Source organism: Hemicordylus capensis, chromosome 8 (assembly GCF_027244095.1).
Source record: "Hemicordylus capensis ecotype Gifberg chromosome 8, rHemCap1.1.pri, whole genome shotgun sequence".
NCBI lineage: Eukaryota > Metazoa > Chordata > Lepidosauria > Squamata > Cordylidae > Hemicordylus > Hemicordylus capensis.
Window position 1 is genome coordinate 32,681,781 of NC_069664.1, and position 15,698 is coordinate 32,697,478.

The 15,698-nt window shown below is 64.1% G+C and overlaps 1 protein-coding gene across 2 annotated transcripts; it reads left to right on the forward strand.

Moving 5' to 3' along the window:
- Window positions 1-4,447: 4,447 nt before the first annotated feature.
- SCN4B (sodium voltage-gated channel beta subunit 4) lies at window positions 4,448-15,185 on the forward strand. 2 transcript variants are annotated; one of them, XM_053270049.1, is made up of 5 exons: window positions 4,448-4,761; window positions 9,072-9,244; window positions 10,012-10,258; window positions 10,556-10,685; window positions 11,251-15,185. In XM_053270049.1, exons 1-5 carry the CDS (start codon window positions 4,707-4,709, stop codon window positions 11,339-11,341), a joined length of 696 nt encoding a protein of 231 aa, XP_053126024.1. In that variant the 5' UTR covers window positions 4,448-4,706; the 3' UTR covers window positions 11,342-15,185. The 2 variants fall into 2 exon arrangements, with proteins under 2 accessions (XP_053126024.1, XP_053126025.1); XM_053270050.1 differs by lacking the exon at window positions 4,448-4,761 and adding an exon at window positions 5,410-5,555.
- Window positions 15,186-15,698: the final 513 nt, after the last annotated feature.

A 15,698-nucleotide genomic window follows, 5' to 3' on the forward strand; every position in this document is an offset into this window, starting at 1 on the left:
CGGTCCGCACTTGCGGGACAGGCGGACTGCGTGGCTTGCCCCCTCCAAAGAGGAGAGTCCGCGGGAGCGAGGGAGAGGCCGGCAAGTGTCCCCCCCCCCCCCGCCCCGGCGTCGCCGTCTTTGCAGGCTGAGAAGTCTCCGGCGTGGAGCGGTGATGTGGAAGCAGCAGAAGGGGAGGGCCGCCGTCGCCCTCCCAAGGCGCCCCCGGACCGTGCTGCTGACATCCTCGGGCGGGGGGGGGGGCTCTCTGGACGCAGCCTCCTCCACCTGGATCCGTGGGCAGGGGCCGGCTGAGGCTGAGCTCCACTTCCTTGCTCCCTCGGGACCTCTTCTGCCAACGCCGCACCGTGGGGGCGGGAGGGGAAGCGCCATGGAGAGATGGAGCGGGCAGTCCTCCTCGCAGGCCTCGAGCCTCTCGCCCCCACCCCGAGGAAAAGCCCGCCGCGGGCCGGCGTTCTGTCCAGAGCGCTCGTGGTGGAGGGCGGAGGCGCAGGCAGGAGCCCCGGGCGGCGCTTGGCTTCTCTGGCAGTTGGGGGTGGGCATGGCCATGGGGGCTGTCATGCAGAGCCCTTCTTCTGCCCTCCTGCCTTGGCATCATCGACACCACTGGTTCTGTCTCTCACACGCCACACCTCCCTCAGCTCACACACAGGCAGGAGATTGCCTGGAAAGGGGCGGGCTGGCGCCCCAGTGCTTCAAGCAGGGGGATACGTATGCCCCTTCCACCCGCCCCCTATCTCCCAAGCAAGGAGACCAGCCTGGCACTGCTTTGGCAAGGGGTGGGCAGCCGAGGGCAAGAGATGCTCAGAAGTTGCCTGGAGAGGAGAGCTGGTCTGGTGGTAGTGAGCATGACTTGTCCCCTTAGCTAAGCAGGGTCCACCCTGGTTGCATATGAATGGGAGACTAGAAGTGTGAGCACTGCAAGATCTTCCCCTCAGCAGGGGATGGAGCTGCTCTGAGAAGAGCAGAAGGTTGCAAGTTCCCTCTCTGGCAGCATCTCCGAGAGAGGGCTGAGAGAGACTCCAGACTCCTGCTTGCAACCTCAGAGAGGCCCCTGCCAGTCTGGGTTGACAGTACTGATCTAGATAGACCAATGGTCTGACTCAGTATAGGGCAGCTTCCTAGCTTCCCTGTGCCTGCTACTGTTGAGTCAAACCCTTGGTCCATCCAGCTCAGCATTGTCTGCTCTGACTGGCAGCAGCTTTATGGCCTAGAGAAGAGTCTTCAAAAGCAAAACCGGAGGGAGAGATGGCAATGGGTGAGATGGGTCAGGCCCAAGGGCAGGCTCTCAGAATAGCCCTGGAAACCTGAGTGCCCCTGGCTCCCACTCTCTGCTGGCCTCCCCACTCCAGGCGGAAGGAGCCCGGATCTCCGGTTTCCTGTCACTCTGGGAAGGTGACACCTGGCTGCCGAAGCAGCAGCAGCAGCAGCGCAGGCGTGGCTTTGCCTCCAGAGATGGGAGGCTTTTCCTGAAAAAATGTGCCCCACACATAGCTTGACTCAGCAGAGACTAGGGAGGGACCCCTCTCCACTGGGGGGCATTAGAGGAGAGAGATTCTCCACGCATGTGTGGATCACCCTTCCTTCACCCAGGGAGAACAGCAGGAGTGAGGGGCAAGGGCTTCCTTGAGTGCCTTCCTGTAGGGTGCGCCAACATCCCCCCTGCCCCAAATAACCACCGGGATGTCCTGATTTCCGCTGCTGTCCCCCTTGGAGGACGTTGCTAAGTCAGCATCTCTGGCAACACCTGCTTGGCCTCCCTCCTCCTCCTCCTCGGGCTCCGTCTATTTTTGCACCTTGTGATCCATCAGCAGGGAGCGTGTGGAGGGCACCCTGACGGCTGGCCTGCCTTGGCCCCGAGCACCTGGCATGGGGAGCTGGCCAATAAGCCCCGTCTCTCCGCCACGGGGCAGATTCCTTGCCAAGAAGGGAGTGAGGAGAGAAGCCCCCCCCCTCTGCTCAGAGGCTCTCCTTTCCCAAAGAAAGCCTCCCTCGGGGATCACGAGGAGGAGGAGGAGGAGGGGACGGGACTGGGACTTCTAGTTCTGCCTGGGGCTGGGGCTGGCTCGAAGTTCCTTGCCATCTTCTCCCCCCACCCCCTGCCACTGCCTTTTGGACTCCACAAATCAAAGAGTCGAAGAGGACCAGGCCTGCCACCTCTCCTCCAGCTCCCCAGGAATCAGCCTCCATTCTTACGATTAATGCACGGAATCCATTGTCCCTGGATCTTGTGCCAACACCAGCCTAGAATGGATTAAAAGGGGGGGGGGGGTTTGGACAAGTCCCTGGGGAGTAGCTGTAGCTAGAGCTCTTACCTAGGCTGGCAGAATGGAACCTGAATGCTCAGAGGCAGCATACCGCTGCTTAGCAGGTTTTGGGGACAGACTCATGCCTGGGGCAACTGCCTGGCTGGCCACTGCTGGAGACCTTTGGGCTGCTCTGGGTGGCCCAGCAGTCCTGGGGAGCCTCTGCAGGCCATCCAGCGTGCCCAAAGCAAGTCAGGCCCAGAGAGGAGTCCGTCCCACCCGCCCTGCAGGAAAAGCCAGTCGGGCAGGCCAAGGCCAAAGGGATCCCCCTCACCGCTGGGCTCTTGAGCCTTGCCTGTGGGGGGCGGGGGGGGGGTTCGCCTCTTTGCTGGCTCCACTCTTCTCCTGTGTTGTTGCCCCCACCACAAGAGGGCTCCCCCCATCTGCCATCTGGGCAACTGGCTCTCTGCTGTGGCCATCTTGCAACACTGGGAGGGAGGGAGGGAGGGAGGGAGGGAGGGATGGAAGTGGCCCCCCTCCCGCTTCCCATGGAGACCTGGTCCTCAGAGTGCTTGCAGGGCGGTCCTGGCAGCAGCTTCACAGCTCTTTCCTTCATCACAGCACCGCAATCCCTGAGTCACGGTGGTTCCTCCCTTGCAGCCTTCAGAGAAGCAGCATCCGGGTCTCACGCAGCCCCTCACTCCAGCCCAAACCCGCTGGGGTGTCCTTGCTGCAGACTCTGTCCAGGAGATCCCAACTGTCTCTCTGGCCTCCCCTGTCCCCTCCCCTCCCTGCAGCCTGGCCGGGGTGGGGGGGAGGATTGGATTGCCCCCCCTTTCCTGCCATGCAGCCGCACCCCCCTCCTCACATGGGGCATGGCGCCCACTGGGGGCCCTGGGCTTTCCTCTCCTCCCTCCTTTGGCACTTTCTCTCTCATTTCCCAACAGGAATGCCAGCTTGGAGCCACCCACAGAGACTCCCTCAGCATCTGTGCAGTGCAGAAAGGCTCCTCGCTGGGATCGGGGCTTGAGCCTGCCTCCTGTTCAGGGTGGTCTTGGTCTTGGAGCGACATATTTGACGGGCTTCCTTGCTGAGTGGCCCCATCTCGGGTACAGCATCCCCTCCCTGAATCTGCTGTGGTGAGGCTCCCCAAGTCAGAAGAGAACTGAAGGGCTTACTCCGGCTGGTCTCTCTTGGGCCAGCCACCTCTCGCCCAGCCCCACAGGAAAGGGTGCTTGCTCAGCGCCACCTGCGGAGCTGGTTTGCAAAAGGCCCAAAGGCCGGGCAGATGGGCAAAGGTGTGCCTGGGGGGGAGGGGCTGGCTGCTGCTGGGTCTGGGGTGAACACCACACCCACCCACCCAGACTGTGGGGGGGCCAGGTGGCAGGTCAGCCTCCCCTTCTCCCCTCCTCAACAGGACCTGAGGCTGCAACAGCTCAGGGGATTGCCTGCCTATTCTTGTGCTGAGGAGATCTGTGAGACTTGAAAGCAGACACCAATCCACTTGGCTCAACAGCTGGTCCTGGTTCTCAGTCCAGACAGGAAGGATGGCAGGCCAAGGTGAGGGTGGGCGAGCCCGCAGCAGCAGCCACAGCCAAGACCCCCTCCCCGCCCCATCGGAGGTGCACCTAGGAGCCTGGACCGAAAGGCCTTTGGAGCTCCCCCGCCCCACCCCTGCAAACTAAGCACCATCATGCTCAGCTGGGCGACCACACCACTCGGGAGAGAGGAAAGAGGAGTTGCGGGGCCCGGGGGCTATGCAGGCCCTGCACTTCTCGGCCCCAAGTCTAAGGGTAAGAGCACCGCTGAGTCCACCCGAGGCTGGAAACCCCCGAAGTGCTGCTCGTCTGCCAGGGCAGTTCGGGGAAAGGGACCGGATCCTGCCCGCCACCTCGGAGCAAGCACCTCGGAGTACCTGGACCTCCGACTTCAGAGGAGGTGGGCGCTGCACTGCCCTCTTTTTTTGGGGGGGGCGCGACACCTGCCGCGCAATGTCCAGGGTCCGTCAAGACCCCCACCCGCCCCACTCACACACCACCCCGCTCTGCCGCCCCCAGCTTGCCCCATCGCCTGCTGCCCTGGGCCCCAGCGGGCTCCCCTCACCCCCGCCCGTCCCAGGCTGGCTGAGGAGGCGGTCCTTTCCCGCAGGGCCGGGGCGGGCTTGCCCGCCCGCCCGCCCGCCTGCCTCCGCCCCGCACCAAGCGGCTGCTCGAGGGGGCGGACCGCGCGCGGCAACTTTTGGAGCTGGAGAAGCAGCAGCGGCCGAGGCGGGCGAGCGAGCCAGCAAGAGCGGGCGTGACTGCTGCGGCTGCTGGCGCGAGCGGCGAACTTCGGGTGTTGCGCGCCTGCAGGCAGGCAGGCAGGCAGCGCTCCTCCCGCGGTCCCGGCCGGCCGAGGCAGGCGGTCCCTGCGGCGCTGCGGCTGCAGACCAGCGAGGCTCGGCGGGGCCCCTGCGAGGACATGGCTGGGGGCGCCCGCGGGGCGAGTTGCTGGCTGGGGGCTGCTGCCTTGATGGGTGAGTGAGTGGAAGGGGGCGGGGGCGGGGGCGCTGACGGAGGACACTCGCCCGGTCCCTCCGTCTGTCCGCCGTCCTGCCGCAGGCGACGCGGCTCGGCTGGGAAGGGAGAGGTGAGACTGCCAATTCCGCAGCAAGGGGAGGGGAGGGGAGGCGAGCGGGGCGAGCTGCCAGAGACCGCCGGCCCTCAGGAGCACGTCTCTTCCCGGACGGGACCGGCCCGCCGCCGGCGTCCGATCCGAGCAAGGCGCTGCTGCGAGCGCGCAACTTGGCTGCGGGAACCGGGCTCAGGAGGACCCCGCGGCTGGCCACGCACCGGCACTTTCTCAGCGGGCCGCAGGAGGGGGGAGCATCTCCGTCCCGGGGCTCGGTCGGAGCGCCTGCCTGCGGCTGCCGGTCCTGCTGCCGCTGCTTCGGCGGAGAGAGGCCGGGCGTTTGCCCCTGCCAGGCTGCCCTCTCGCCCGCCGGGGCAGCAGGCTCAGCGCGGCGGCCCTTGCTTGGTCGCGCTTGCAGAAGAGGAAGGGCCCCAGGCCCGTCTCCAGGGCTCGGTCTGCGGTTCCGGCTGGGCTCGGTGGCAGGAGGGAGCCCCCACGTGCTTCCACAGGGGCGCCTTGTCGGCTGCTCGCCAAGTGTTTGGGGTTGCGGAATCCGATGGGCGACCGGGGGGGGGTAGTTTCTTGAGGGCCAGCCTCAGGAGAGCAGCGTGGGCCTGACAGCAGCCCCAGTCTGGGGGACCCCCCAATCCCGACCTGTCGAGGCACCCGCCGTGATGTTCGCATTCTCAGTTGCATCAGGTGAGGGGAAACTATGACTGACACTTCTATCCCGTTCTTCCTCCAAGGAGCCCCGAGCAGGGCCCATAGTTACGATTGTCCTCACAACTAGAGAGGATACGAGAGTCACCCAAGAAGTAAGCTTCATGGCTGAAGTGGGATTTGCATGCTGGCTGAAGTGCCCGGTGCCCTCCCTGGCAGCAGCATCTCCAAGACAGGGCTGGGAGAGACTCCTGCCTGCAACCTGGGAGAAGCCGCTGCCAGTCTGGGTAGGCAATCCTAAGCGAGAGGGACCAGTGGTCGGACTCAGTAGAAGGCAGCTTCCTAGGCGCCTATGAACTCGGGTCTCCCCAGTCCTACCCCAGCACTCTAACCTCTGTGCCTTGCTGGCCAGGAAAAGCTGAGGGAGGCGGACAAGGGTGCTGTTGGGCCCCGTGCTGGCCTGCAAGCCCCCTGCTGAGGAGAGACGGTCTCTGGTGATTCGGCTGAGGAACTCTGTGCATGCTCCGTGAGCCCCCTCTGCAGCTGGTGATGTGGTTGAAACATGCCTGGGGGTGCAAGCAACTCTGGGGCAGCAGGGCCCCTGCTTCACCTGGCCCCAATGAAGCAGCCCTTTAGGTGACAGGGAGGCCGCCCCCCTGTCAGTAGCAGGAGGTTTTCCCAACTTGGGCCCACCACGCTGAGTCCAGCCCAGGCCAGCCAGCCAGCCCCTACCACTTGCTCAGCAGCTGCGGGGACAACAGCCGCCCTCTCTCCGCTGGCGAGACCCCGCCCTCCTGGGCCCCCGAGGCCCCCCTCTTCCCCTTCAGAACCTCTGAGGCCTGGGGTCCCTCAAAGGCCCCTTTCCTGGTCTTTAACCATAGAAGAACAAAGAAATGCAAAGCCACATTCTCAGCCTTGACTGGGACACCACGCTAGAAGCCCAAGGCCCTTTGGAGCCGAGATCAGGAGGACAGAAGCCGAGGCGGCAACTGTATTTGAGTAATCACTCATAGAATCATAGGAAGGAATGCTTCTATTAATTGATTAATATACCACCTGATTCACAATTTTATTAGGTTTGAGCAAACATTTCATTACAGATACTGCCAAACATGTAGGCAGAAACTCACACAGAAACATATCTGTTCCCCGACCTCTGCATATGTCTGTGTGAAGGTCTGTCTGTCTGTATTATATTTCTGTACTGCCCCATCTGTTAGTTCTGGATGGCTCACAGCAAACAAAATAGAAACTTACTTAAAACCAACAGAACAATAAAAAACGACAACGATACAAACTGTTTAAAATAGTTTTAAAACCCTGGAAGTCCAGACCAAAAAGTAAGTCTCAAGGCCAGTAACACAGTTCAGCCTCGGATTTCTGCAGGGAGCCCATTGCACAGGCTAGGCCCGATCCTGCGCTGCCACCAGACGAACAAGGGGCAGCCAGAGACAGACCTCTCCCGAGGAGTACACAAGGCAGGTAGTACTTTAGACCACCACTGCAGCTCCGTCCTCCTTCTCTGCTCCAAATGCAGGGCCGGGGGGTGGGGGGTGGGGTGGGCAGGCTCTGGGGTTGGCATTGTGGCTGCCTCCTTATAGGATTACTGGTCTCAATGACTTATTGAGCTGATGCTGCGTGGCCTTTCTGTCTGCACTGCAGCAGCAAAAGGGACGGCCTTGACCATTCTGATCTCATTTGATCCCCACCGGTACTGTGAGGTGGATCACGCTGGAGCTGTGTGGACTCAGCCACTCCAGGGCTCTCTAGCCAGGCGGGGCCACTGGGGCTCTCTGTTTCCCTTGTGCAAACCCAGGAGTCTGTCTGCCCCCAGCCTGGAATTCTGTTTGTGATTTACCTCCTAATCATACCCAACACTTCAGCACTGTTTAGCATCCTCAGAACAAGAAGACCATCACCAGGTCCCTGCCCCAAGGAGCATATCCTTTAGACATGGACACTGGTGGAGGCAACAAAGGGTGGGGTGGAGGTTGAGCTGGGAGCCCAGCAGGGCTTGCTCGGAAATCGCAGCCCTGGCCGCTGGCCGCCTTGGGGGTCCAGTTCCTGCACCAGGAGCAGATTCCTCACAGCTCATTCAAAGGGGTGAAGAATTAGAGGGCAGGCAGGCAAGGGAAGCTGGGGCTGGTTGTTGGCGGGGAGGGGGCAGGAACGACTCCCTGGCCCCAGCTCAAGGCAGAGGGGAGGGGGAGGGAGTTGGGGCTTCTGCGGGGGTGAACCAGCCGGATCTTGGAGCCCCCTCTGCTATGGGGCAGCAGTGTTGCTGTGAGGACCCCCACCTGCCGGGGGGGGATGTGCTGGCCATGGCTAGACGTCAGCCCCCAGGCTCCAGCTGGGCAGGTGACGTGGCTGGCACTTTGGCTAGCTTTGCTCCACCTGGGGTGGGGCCTGATTGCTCTGGCACTTTTAGGGGCAGGAGATGCACCCGGGAGCCCGCCTTCTCCTCCTCTTCGGGGAGCAAGAGCCCCCTCCAGCTCCTGGGGCTGCCCTGCGCTAGGGGGTGGAAGGCCCCCAGCCCCACCGCTGCCCCCAGGAGTCCTACTACGGCAGGTTGGAGGGTGCAGAAGGTGGGGGCCTCCGGCTGCTGCTGCTGCCGCCTCCACGTCCAGGGCCAGGCAGAAGAGCCGTGCCCGGCAGGCTGCACTCTGCCCCCTGGGTGGTGTGGCTTGCAGTCTGGCAGCCTGTTTGGCAGGCCAGCTCTGTGGCTCCGACTGAGGGGGCTGCACTTGGCCGGTCTGGCCTTTGCCAGTCGTGCGCTGCTGCTGCTGCTGCTGCTGTGGAGGGAATTCCTTCTGCTTCTGGGCTCTGCAGGGAGGCAGGCAGAGAGCAGAGGAGGCTTCAGGAGCAGCAGTGGGGCAGCCGGAGGGGCCTCCAGGCCTTGTCCTTGAGCTGCCCCAGCATGCCCGGGGCTCGTGCCTCCGTCTTGTCCATGCCCGAGTGTGGGTGCCCCTGGGATCCTTTTTGGCTGGGCCCCCTTGAGGCCCAAAGCAGAGGCGGGGCCTGGGGTGGGGTGGGGTGGGGGCTTGGATGCTGCAGGGGTTTGGCTGGGAGAGAGAGAGGCAGCAGCAGCAGCAGCAGCAGCATCTCTGAGCTGGCAGCTTGAAGGTCATCTGTCAGCAGCAGCAGGAGGAGGAGGCGGCAGCAGAAAGGCTGTCTTGGGCTGCTGGCCTGAGGCCTTTTGGAGGGAGACCAGCAGCCTCTGCAGAGGGAAAGGATCCTTCCTATTTGAGCAGGATCCTGATGAAGGAAACTGGGATGGTGGGGTGAGGGTGCAAGAAGGGGCAGCAGCAGAGGAGGACCTGGCCGGCCGGCAGCCTCCTCTAATCTGGGAACTTTGCCGGGTGCTCGAACTCACCCCCCCCCCAGCGCTTCCCAGTTCTTGTCTTCTGGGCACAAACGCTAAAGGGCTCTTCTTCTCCAGACTCCACTGAAAGACCTTTCCTAGCAGGCGGGGGGGGGGTGTCCTTGGGGACTCAGAGCCCCCTCCAGCCAAGGCACCGCCTGACTGCCTTTCTTCTCCCCCCCCCGCCCCGCCAGGCCTCCACTTCTGCTCCCTGTCGCTTGCTTTGGAAGTGTCGGTGGGCAAGGCTGCCATAATCTACGTGAAGAACGGCTCGGACGTGCTCCTGCCCTGCACCTTCACCACCTGCATCGGTTTTGAGAATGCGCTATTCTCCTGGACCCGCATCGTGAGCGGCAACTACACCGAAGTGGGTGCCCTGCCCTGCTTGGGGCTGGTTTGTGTGGCAAAGGAGAGCCACAGCCTCAGCCGTGTGGGCTCCATGCAGGTGGCTGCTGGCTGCTGGGCTCTCTCCTTCCTTGGCGTCTTGCTGTATCTTTCAGGGTTTCTCAGCTCGGGGTGCAAGTCGGCCACCGAGAAGGAGCCGAGGCCCCCGTCCCTGGAGGGCAGCAGCAGCGAGAGAGCCCTGGGGCTGACCATGCTGACCCCCCCTTGGGCCTGACGGGGGCTGTGCCCCACACCCTTTGCTCCTGCCAGGCAAAGAGAGCAGGAAGGCCCTCCTCGCTCTGTTTCCACAGCAGCCCCCAGCCTCTCCCAATAAGAGGGGCTGCTTGTGGGGCTTGCAGACACCAGGCCTGTTTGCTGTGGCAAGAGCAGAGGCCCTTCCAGGAGAGGCTGAAGTGGCCACGCCCAGCTCCTGCCCCAGAGATGGCTCACTCTGGCCCCCAGACAGGAAGTGGGGACTGGAAGGAGGGCTGGGAGCCAGGGCAGGAGGAGGGTGGGGTTCTGAGGCAGGGGGCACCTCCTGACCCCCAGGTGGGGACTCCCTTCTCTCCGCTGGGCCTCACAACTGTTCTCCAGCTGCAGTTCTTACGGCCCTTTGAAGCCCCAAGAGGGCGCTGTTCCTCCTGAGCAATGGCCGCTTTTTTGGGGGGTGGAGGTGCACCCCTTCCTGTGCTGCCAGTGGGGGGAGCATGCTGGGGGGCCAGGCTATTCATGGGGTTTTCCCTGCCTCAGATCTATGGAGGGTCCATCAAGAACAAAGACTCCAAGCCAGTCCCCTCCACCAAGCCCGATTACGAAGACCTGGACAAGTACGAGATGCCTGACGCCACCCACAAGGACAGGGAGTATAACATCTCCATCCTGATCCACTTTGCCGAATTCTCGGACTCCGGGAAATACAACTGCTTTGTCAAGAACCCCAAGGAGAAGAGCACGGGCAAGCACAACGCCACCATCACCCTCAAGGTGGTCGTGGAGTGTGAGTGGCTGGGCAAGGGGTCAAGGGGGGAAGGGGGGTGGCGCTGCCCCTCTCCTTGCCCAGTGGGTGCTGGTCAGGGTTTGGGGAAGGGTCATTTCCCTGGCTCGCGGTTGGGGGATTCACTGGAGTCACAAGCCCCTTCCGTGCTGTGATGTCGGGGCAGGGGGCAGAGGGGCAGAGAGGCGCGGCTTGATTGAGGCCCCCTGGCTGGCTCAGAGTCGGGGTCCCAGGGCCACCCAGCCCCCTGCCCTCCGCTGGCCTGGGCCGTCACTGCCTCCTCTGCTGCCCCTCCCCCAGTGGAGAAGGTGGACAACACCCTGACGATGATCATCCTGGCGGTGGTGGGAGGCGTCATTGGGCTGCTCATCCTCGTCATGGTGACCAAGAAGCTGACCCTCTTCATTCTCAAGAAGACGCGGGAGAAGAAGTAAGTCACTTTGGCCTCTGCCCCAGACCGCCCAGAGTGTGTGTCGGGGGGTGGGGGTGGGGGGTGCGAGGAGTGGGGGCAGGATCCCCTAGGACAGCCTCCCGCCCCAGTGGGACCCCAGGGGCCAGCTGTGTGCTCCATGCAGAGGGTGCGGGGGGGGGGCCCTGAGGACTGGCAGGGAGGCTCCTGGGCTTCCTTTGCCACCTGGCTGCGCTGCACTCCAACCCCCCCCCCCGCCCTGGCTCCCCCGCAGGGTCTGCCTGCTGCTCCCTGCCTGCCGCCTTGGACGCCTTCGGCCACAAGCCGGGGGGGGGGGCGAGGGCCGAGCACTCAGTGAGTTGTGGAAGGGGTCCAATCCCTTCTCCTTACGGTCAGCCGCTGGGTCCGGGGCTGAGGCCTCCAAGCCCTGCGGAGGGCTGCTGGCTGCTAGGGCTCTGCCTGGCCTCAGCGGAGCCCCCTTGGGCCTGGGGCTGCTGGGGGAGCAGAGGGGGTGGCTGGCGCCCCTGCGAGGGCCTGGCGGGGCTGGGGACGGTGATGGCTCGCCTCTTCTCTGCCGCCACTGCAGGGAGTGCCTGGTCAGCTCCTCAGCCAACGACAACACAGAGAACGGGCTGGCTGGCTCCAAAGCGGAACAGAAATCTGCCCCCAAGGCCTGAAGCCCCAGCCCAGGAGGAGGAGGAGGAGGAGGAGGAGGAGGAGGAAGAGCGGATGTCCCGCCTGGCTCTCGAGTGCGAGGCGGAAGAAGCCGCCGCGGGGAGGGGAGGCGGCAGCGGCAGCCCGAGGAGTCTTTGCTGCCCAAGCTTGATGCTCGAGACACGGCTATATCACACCGCTACCTGCAACCAACGCTGCTGCTTCTGAGAACTGACGGGGAGGAGGACCCTTTTGGGCGGGCAGGTGGGGAGGGGCTCTGTGGTCAGGAGGGCGAGGAAGCCCCACTGCGCCGGGTGAGCCTGAAGATGGGCTGGGGCAGGAGGGGGGGCAGCGGGGGGGCACCATGCCAGGACCTGGCTCTCCTCCGGGACGGTGGGCGTGGGCAGAGGGGCCCTCCTCTTCAGCCCAGCTGCCTCGGGAGCTGGAGCCTCCGTGCAGGGCCAAGGGTGAGGGGCCTGCAGCACCGCTTGGGGCCAGTCACCTCTGCTTGCACCTCTGCTGGAGGCTGCTCGTGGCCCTGCAGCCTGGGGGCGGCAAGAGGCGCTGAGCACCGCTTCTTCGGCTTCAGGAGGAGGGTGTGGTGATGCTGGAGGGGAGGCAGCAGGGCGGCCCCTGCGTGTCTTAGGCTCCAGGGGGGCACAGCGCCCTCTGCTCCTCAGGAGGAGGTCGGCCTCCCCTCCACCCCCAGCAGCTCTTCCCCCGCCATGGGGCAGCCCTTCTGCTCTCCAGCCCCTCCCTTCGAGCCCTGCGCTTGCTGTCCTGGCCCTGGCCTCTTCCTCCTGGCCAGAGGAGCCCCCCCGCCCCCCCGCATCAACTTCCCGTCTGGGCTTTGTTATGCAGGGCAGGGTCCCCCCCCCACCCCGCGCCACCAGAGCCTCAGAGGGAGGGGGGCCCTGGAGGCCTGCTATATCTTTGACAGTAATGTATGTAGCTTTGGGTAAGGCAAGAGTTGCATAGAGAGAGAGATATTCAGCATTGGCTGCAGTGACGGATGATGATGATGATGATGATGATGATGATGATGATGATGATGATGGCAAGAATCATAGTTGCAGCAGCACAGACAAACCTCACATTTCACTCACCAGACCTGAGGACGTCCCTCCTTCACGCAGACATCCCTGCTTGTGCTGACTCACCTTGGAGTGGGCCAGACTCCAAGAACGAGTTGGGCTTGGGCTTGGCCAGGACAGAGGAGTGTGTGTGTGTGTGTGTGTGTGTGTGTGTGTGTGCGCGCACACGTCCTGGCTGCAGAGGGAAGCTTCTCGGCTTCACCTCTCCCAAAGGGCCTCCTTCAGAGTCCCACTTCCAAGGAGGCCTCTTCCTGGCACCCTTCTCCTGATCACCCCACCGCGGGAAGGTGGGTTTCCTCCGGGCCAGGCTGGTCCCAGGAGCTCAGGCTTGGGCTGCCTGCCATCTCCGCAGTCTCTCAGGACGCGCCTCTTTCCAGGAGGCCCCTCGCCCCCTTGCTGCTTCTGTGGGGGGCAGGTGTTGCTCTGCCTTCCGTAGGCGACTTTCACGCCGGAGGGAACATGCCTGAGCAGAGAGTGGAGGCGGCGTCTGGATCTCAGCAGAACGCCCTCCTCTCTCTGGCTTCGGAGGCCTCATGACTGGGACCCTGACTGGGGTGCAGACTTCCTGACCCCCTCTAAGCACAACCGCTTCTGCCCCTTGGAGGAGGCCGCTCTTGCTCTCTCCCCGCTTGGCCCCAGCCCCCCCCCCCCCGCGCGACTGGCCTGCTGCTGCGTCTCCATCCCTGGCCTGTCTTGCTCGCTCTCTTCCTGGGCTCCCTCCCAGCCCGCAGAGGGAAAGCAGGGGCAGGCGGCTGGGCCCTGGAGGCGTCAGCCCAGGCTTGTCAACACTGACAGGCAGCAACTTTCCCAGGTTCCACTCAGGGGTCCTGCCTAGGCCTGCCTGGAGATGCTGCCACCAGGGAGTGCACCTGGGACCTCCTGTGGGCCAAGCAAAGGCTGCTGCGCTGCGGTTCAGGAGCAGCTCCAAAGCTGCCAGCAAGAGAAGCCCTTTACATTGGGGGGGGGGTGCTTGTGGCAGGGTGGGGCAGCGGCAGGCCCCGAGGCCTTGCCCCTCCAGCATCACCCGGGAGTCGGCCAGAGAGCTGCCCTGGCGGCAGTCGGGCCCCGCTGAAGCCAGGGTTGTCTTGGGACCCCTCCCTGTGCCCCCCTTGGGAAGCTGGCCCAGCAGGTGGGTTCTCACTGGGGGTGTTCTGGGGACTTGGTGTTCCATGTTGTCGGATCTGGACCGGGGCGGGAGGCAGGAATCGGCTGCCGCAGGGAGTCACTGGCCCAGCCCCTCGCGGACTCCTCGCTCGCGTGGGCCAATGCAGACTCCACGTTGCCTCCCCCTTTCCCAGGGGGCTAGAAACTCTTCTTGGCAGACTTTGGGATGCTGAGCATTGCCAGCTCCTGCGCCTGCAGCCCCCCAGAGGCCACCTGCTGTTGTGCTGGGCGGCCACGACGGGCCAGTGGAGGAGGGAAGCCTAGCCACACGCACACACACCTCCCCCCCCCGTGCGCTAATCTGGATGCCTGCAAGTGCCTTTTCCTTTCTCATCCATCTCCATCGGCACAAAGCTCGGAAGGGGAGGGCGGTGGAGCAGAAAGACCAGGGCGCAGCTCCTCCACGGGCCTTTGGGGTGGCGCTGGGGTCGCTCCATCCCGACTCTGTGCCTCAGTCTCCCCAAGCGCACATGGGGGGCAATAATAATATTCTCGACTACCTCTCAGGAGGGAGGGAGGGAGGGAGGCGGTGGTGGCTCCAGCCGGGAGCATCCTCAAGGGCTTGGGGGGAGCTGCCCCGGTCTTGCTCTGGCAGCATCTGGGCTGGCTGCTTGCTCTCCCCACCTCCCGCCCTGGCTTTGCTGAGGGGGCACCACGTCTGGGGGCTGCTGGGAGCCCTGCCCCCCCCCGCCTGGCCTGGGCTTCCTCCCGCTTCCCCCTCCCCGGAGGTCTGAACAGCAATAACCATCAAACCAAGGCAGACCGGGGGGGGCAGCCTCCTCGGGTCAAGAAATGCTCTCCCCCTCCCTGCAAAACAGTGAATCCAAAGAACAAGCCTCCTCCCCTCCCCCGCTTGCCTCCGGCCAGGTGGAAGGACTACCCGGCTCAGGCAGGCCTGGCATGCTGCGGATGAAGCGCCAGCCCCTGGGAGCCTCAGAGCCGCTCGGAGGGAGGGGGAGCATTGCCCCCCACCCCGTGCCATGGCCTTGCCAGAAGCAGCTTTTGTGCCAGGCCAGGCCTTGCTCCCGGGACACTCCTGCTGCCCTCCCCAGCTGTTGCGAGGGAGAGGGAGGGCGGCTGAGCCAAAGGCCCCCCCTTCAGGCTGCTGCCACGCCCCCTCCCCCTTTTGAAGCCTCCTCCGGGAGGAGAGGAGCGCGGAGGTTCTGCCACCTCTGGTCAGCCAAAGGCGCCTGCAAGCCCGTCGCCTGGCCTGGCCCGGCTTCCTCTGGATGCCCGCCTGGGCTCAGGGGCGCCTCCTCCTCGGGCGGGGGGGGTTATGCAGGGGGCTCTTGCTGTGGCCCCACCCCCAGGCCCGCCTGCACAAGCCGCTTCTGCCCCAAAGCCTCCCTCCCTCCCCCGGGGCCCTTCTCCCCCCCCAGAGGCAACTGGCGGATGGCCCGGACTCTGCCTGCATGTGTGCGCAAGTGGCAGGCTTGCGTGGAGGAGGAGGAGGAGGAGGAGGAGGAGGAGGAGGCCGGTTGCGGGGGCCACGCAGGAGTGCTGCCGCCGCTGCCTTGGAGGGCCCCCCCACTCCTCTCTTTTGCACTGTCTCCAGCTGTAGTTGGCTTCTTTGCCTTGAATGAAATACAAGTGTATGTTTGCTACTACAGCGGCTCCTTCCGGGTTCCTTTCTTGGAGGGGTGTGTGTGTGTGTGTGCGTGCGTGCGCGCACATGTCTTGGTGACACCGGCCTTAGGGATGTGTGTGCCTGCAAGGTGCAGGGCTTGGGCACTCCGCCCCACCACGGCCGTGCCTGCCTCAAAGGAGCCTCCACGGAAAGGCATGTCCAGCCACTGGAGTGGATGCTTCCTGCTGCACCCCGCTGGGCTGGTGCCGCCTGCCTGCTGTGCTGCTGCCCAGGAAATGCAGCTGCTCATCAGAGCTTTGATGGGGTGGGTGGGTGGTCAGGGGGCTGCCAGACCTCTAGGCTTGTTCCCTGGCATGGCCAGGTGTTCTGGGACCACCTGCATTGTCTTTGGTGGTGGCCATAACTCCAGGGAGGCCTGCCTGCCTGCCTGCCTCCCTCCTCTTTGCCAGATGTGCTCAGTGGCCTCCCTAGAGCCCCCCCTCCCCAGACCAGTGACTTGCCCTCTGCCACCCCCAGAGCTAACATGAAGGAAAG

Bases quoted from the DNA above. Each gene is read 5' to 3' on its own strand.
- SCN4B (XM_053270049.1), top strand. From the start codon at position 4,707: ATGGCTGGGGGCGCCCGCGGGGCGAGTTGCTGGCTGGGGGCTGCTGCC. The intron at 10,259-10,555 runs GTGAGTGGCTGG...CCCCTCCCCCAG, and splicing joins CCTCAAGGTGGTCGTGGAGT to TGGAGAAGGTGGACAACACC. The intron at 10,686-11,250 runs GTAAGTCACTTT...CCGCCACTGCAG, and splicing joins AAGAAGACGCGGGAGAAGAA to GGAGTGCCTGGTCAGCTCCT.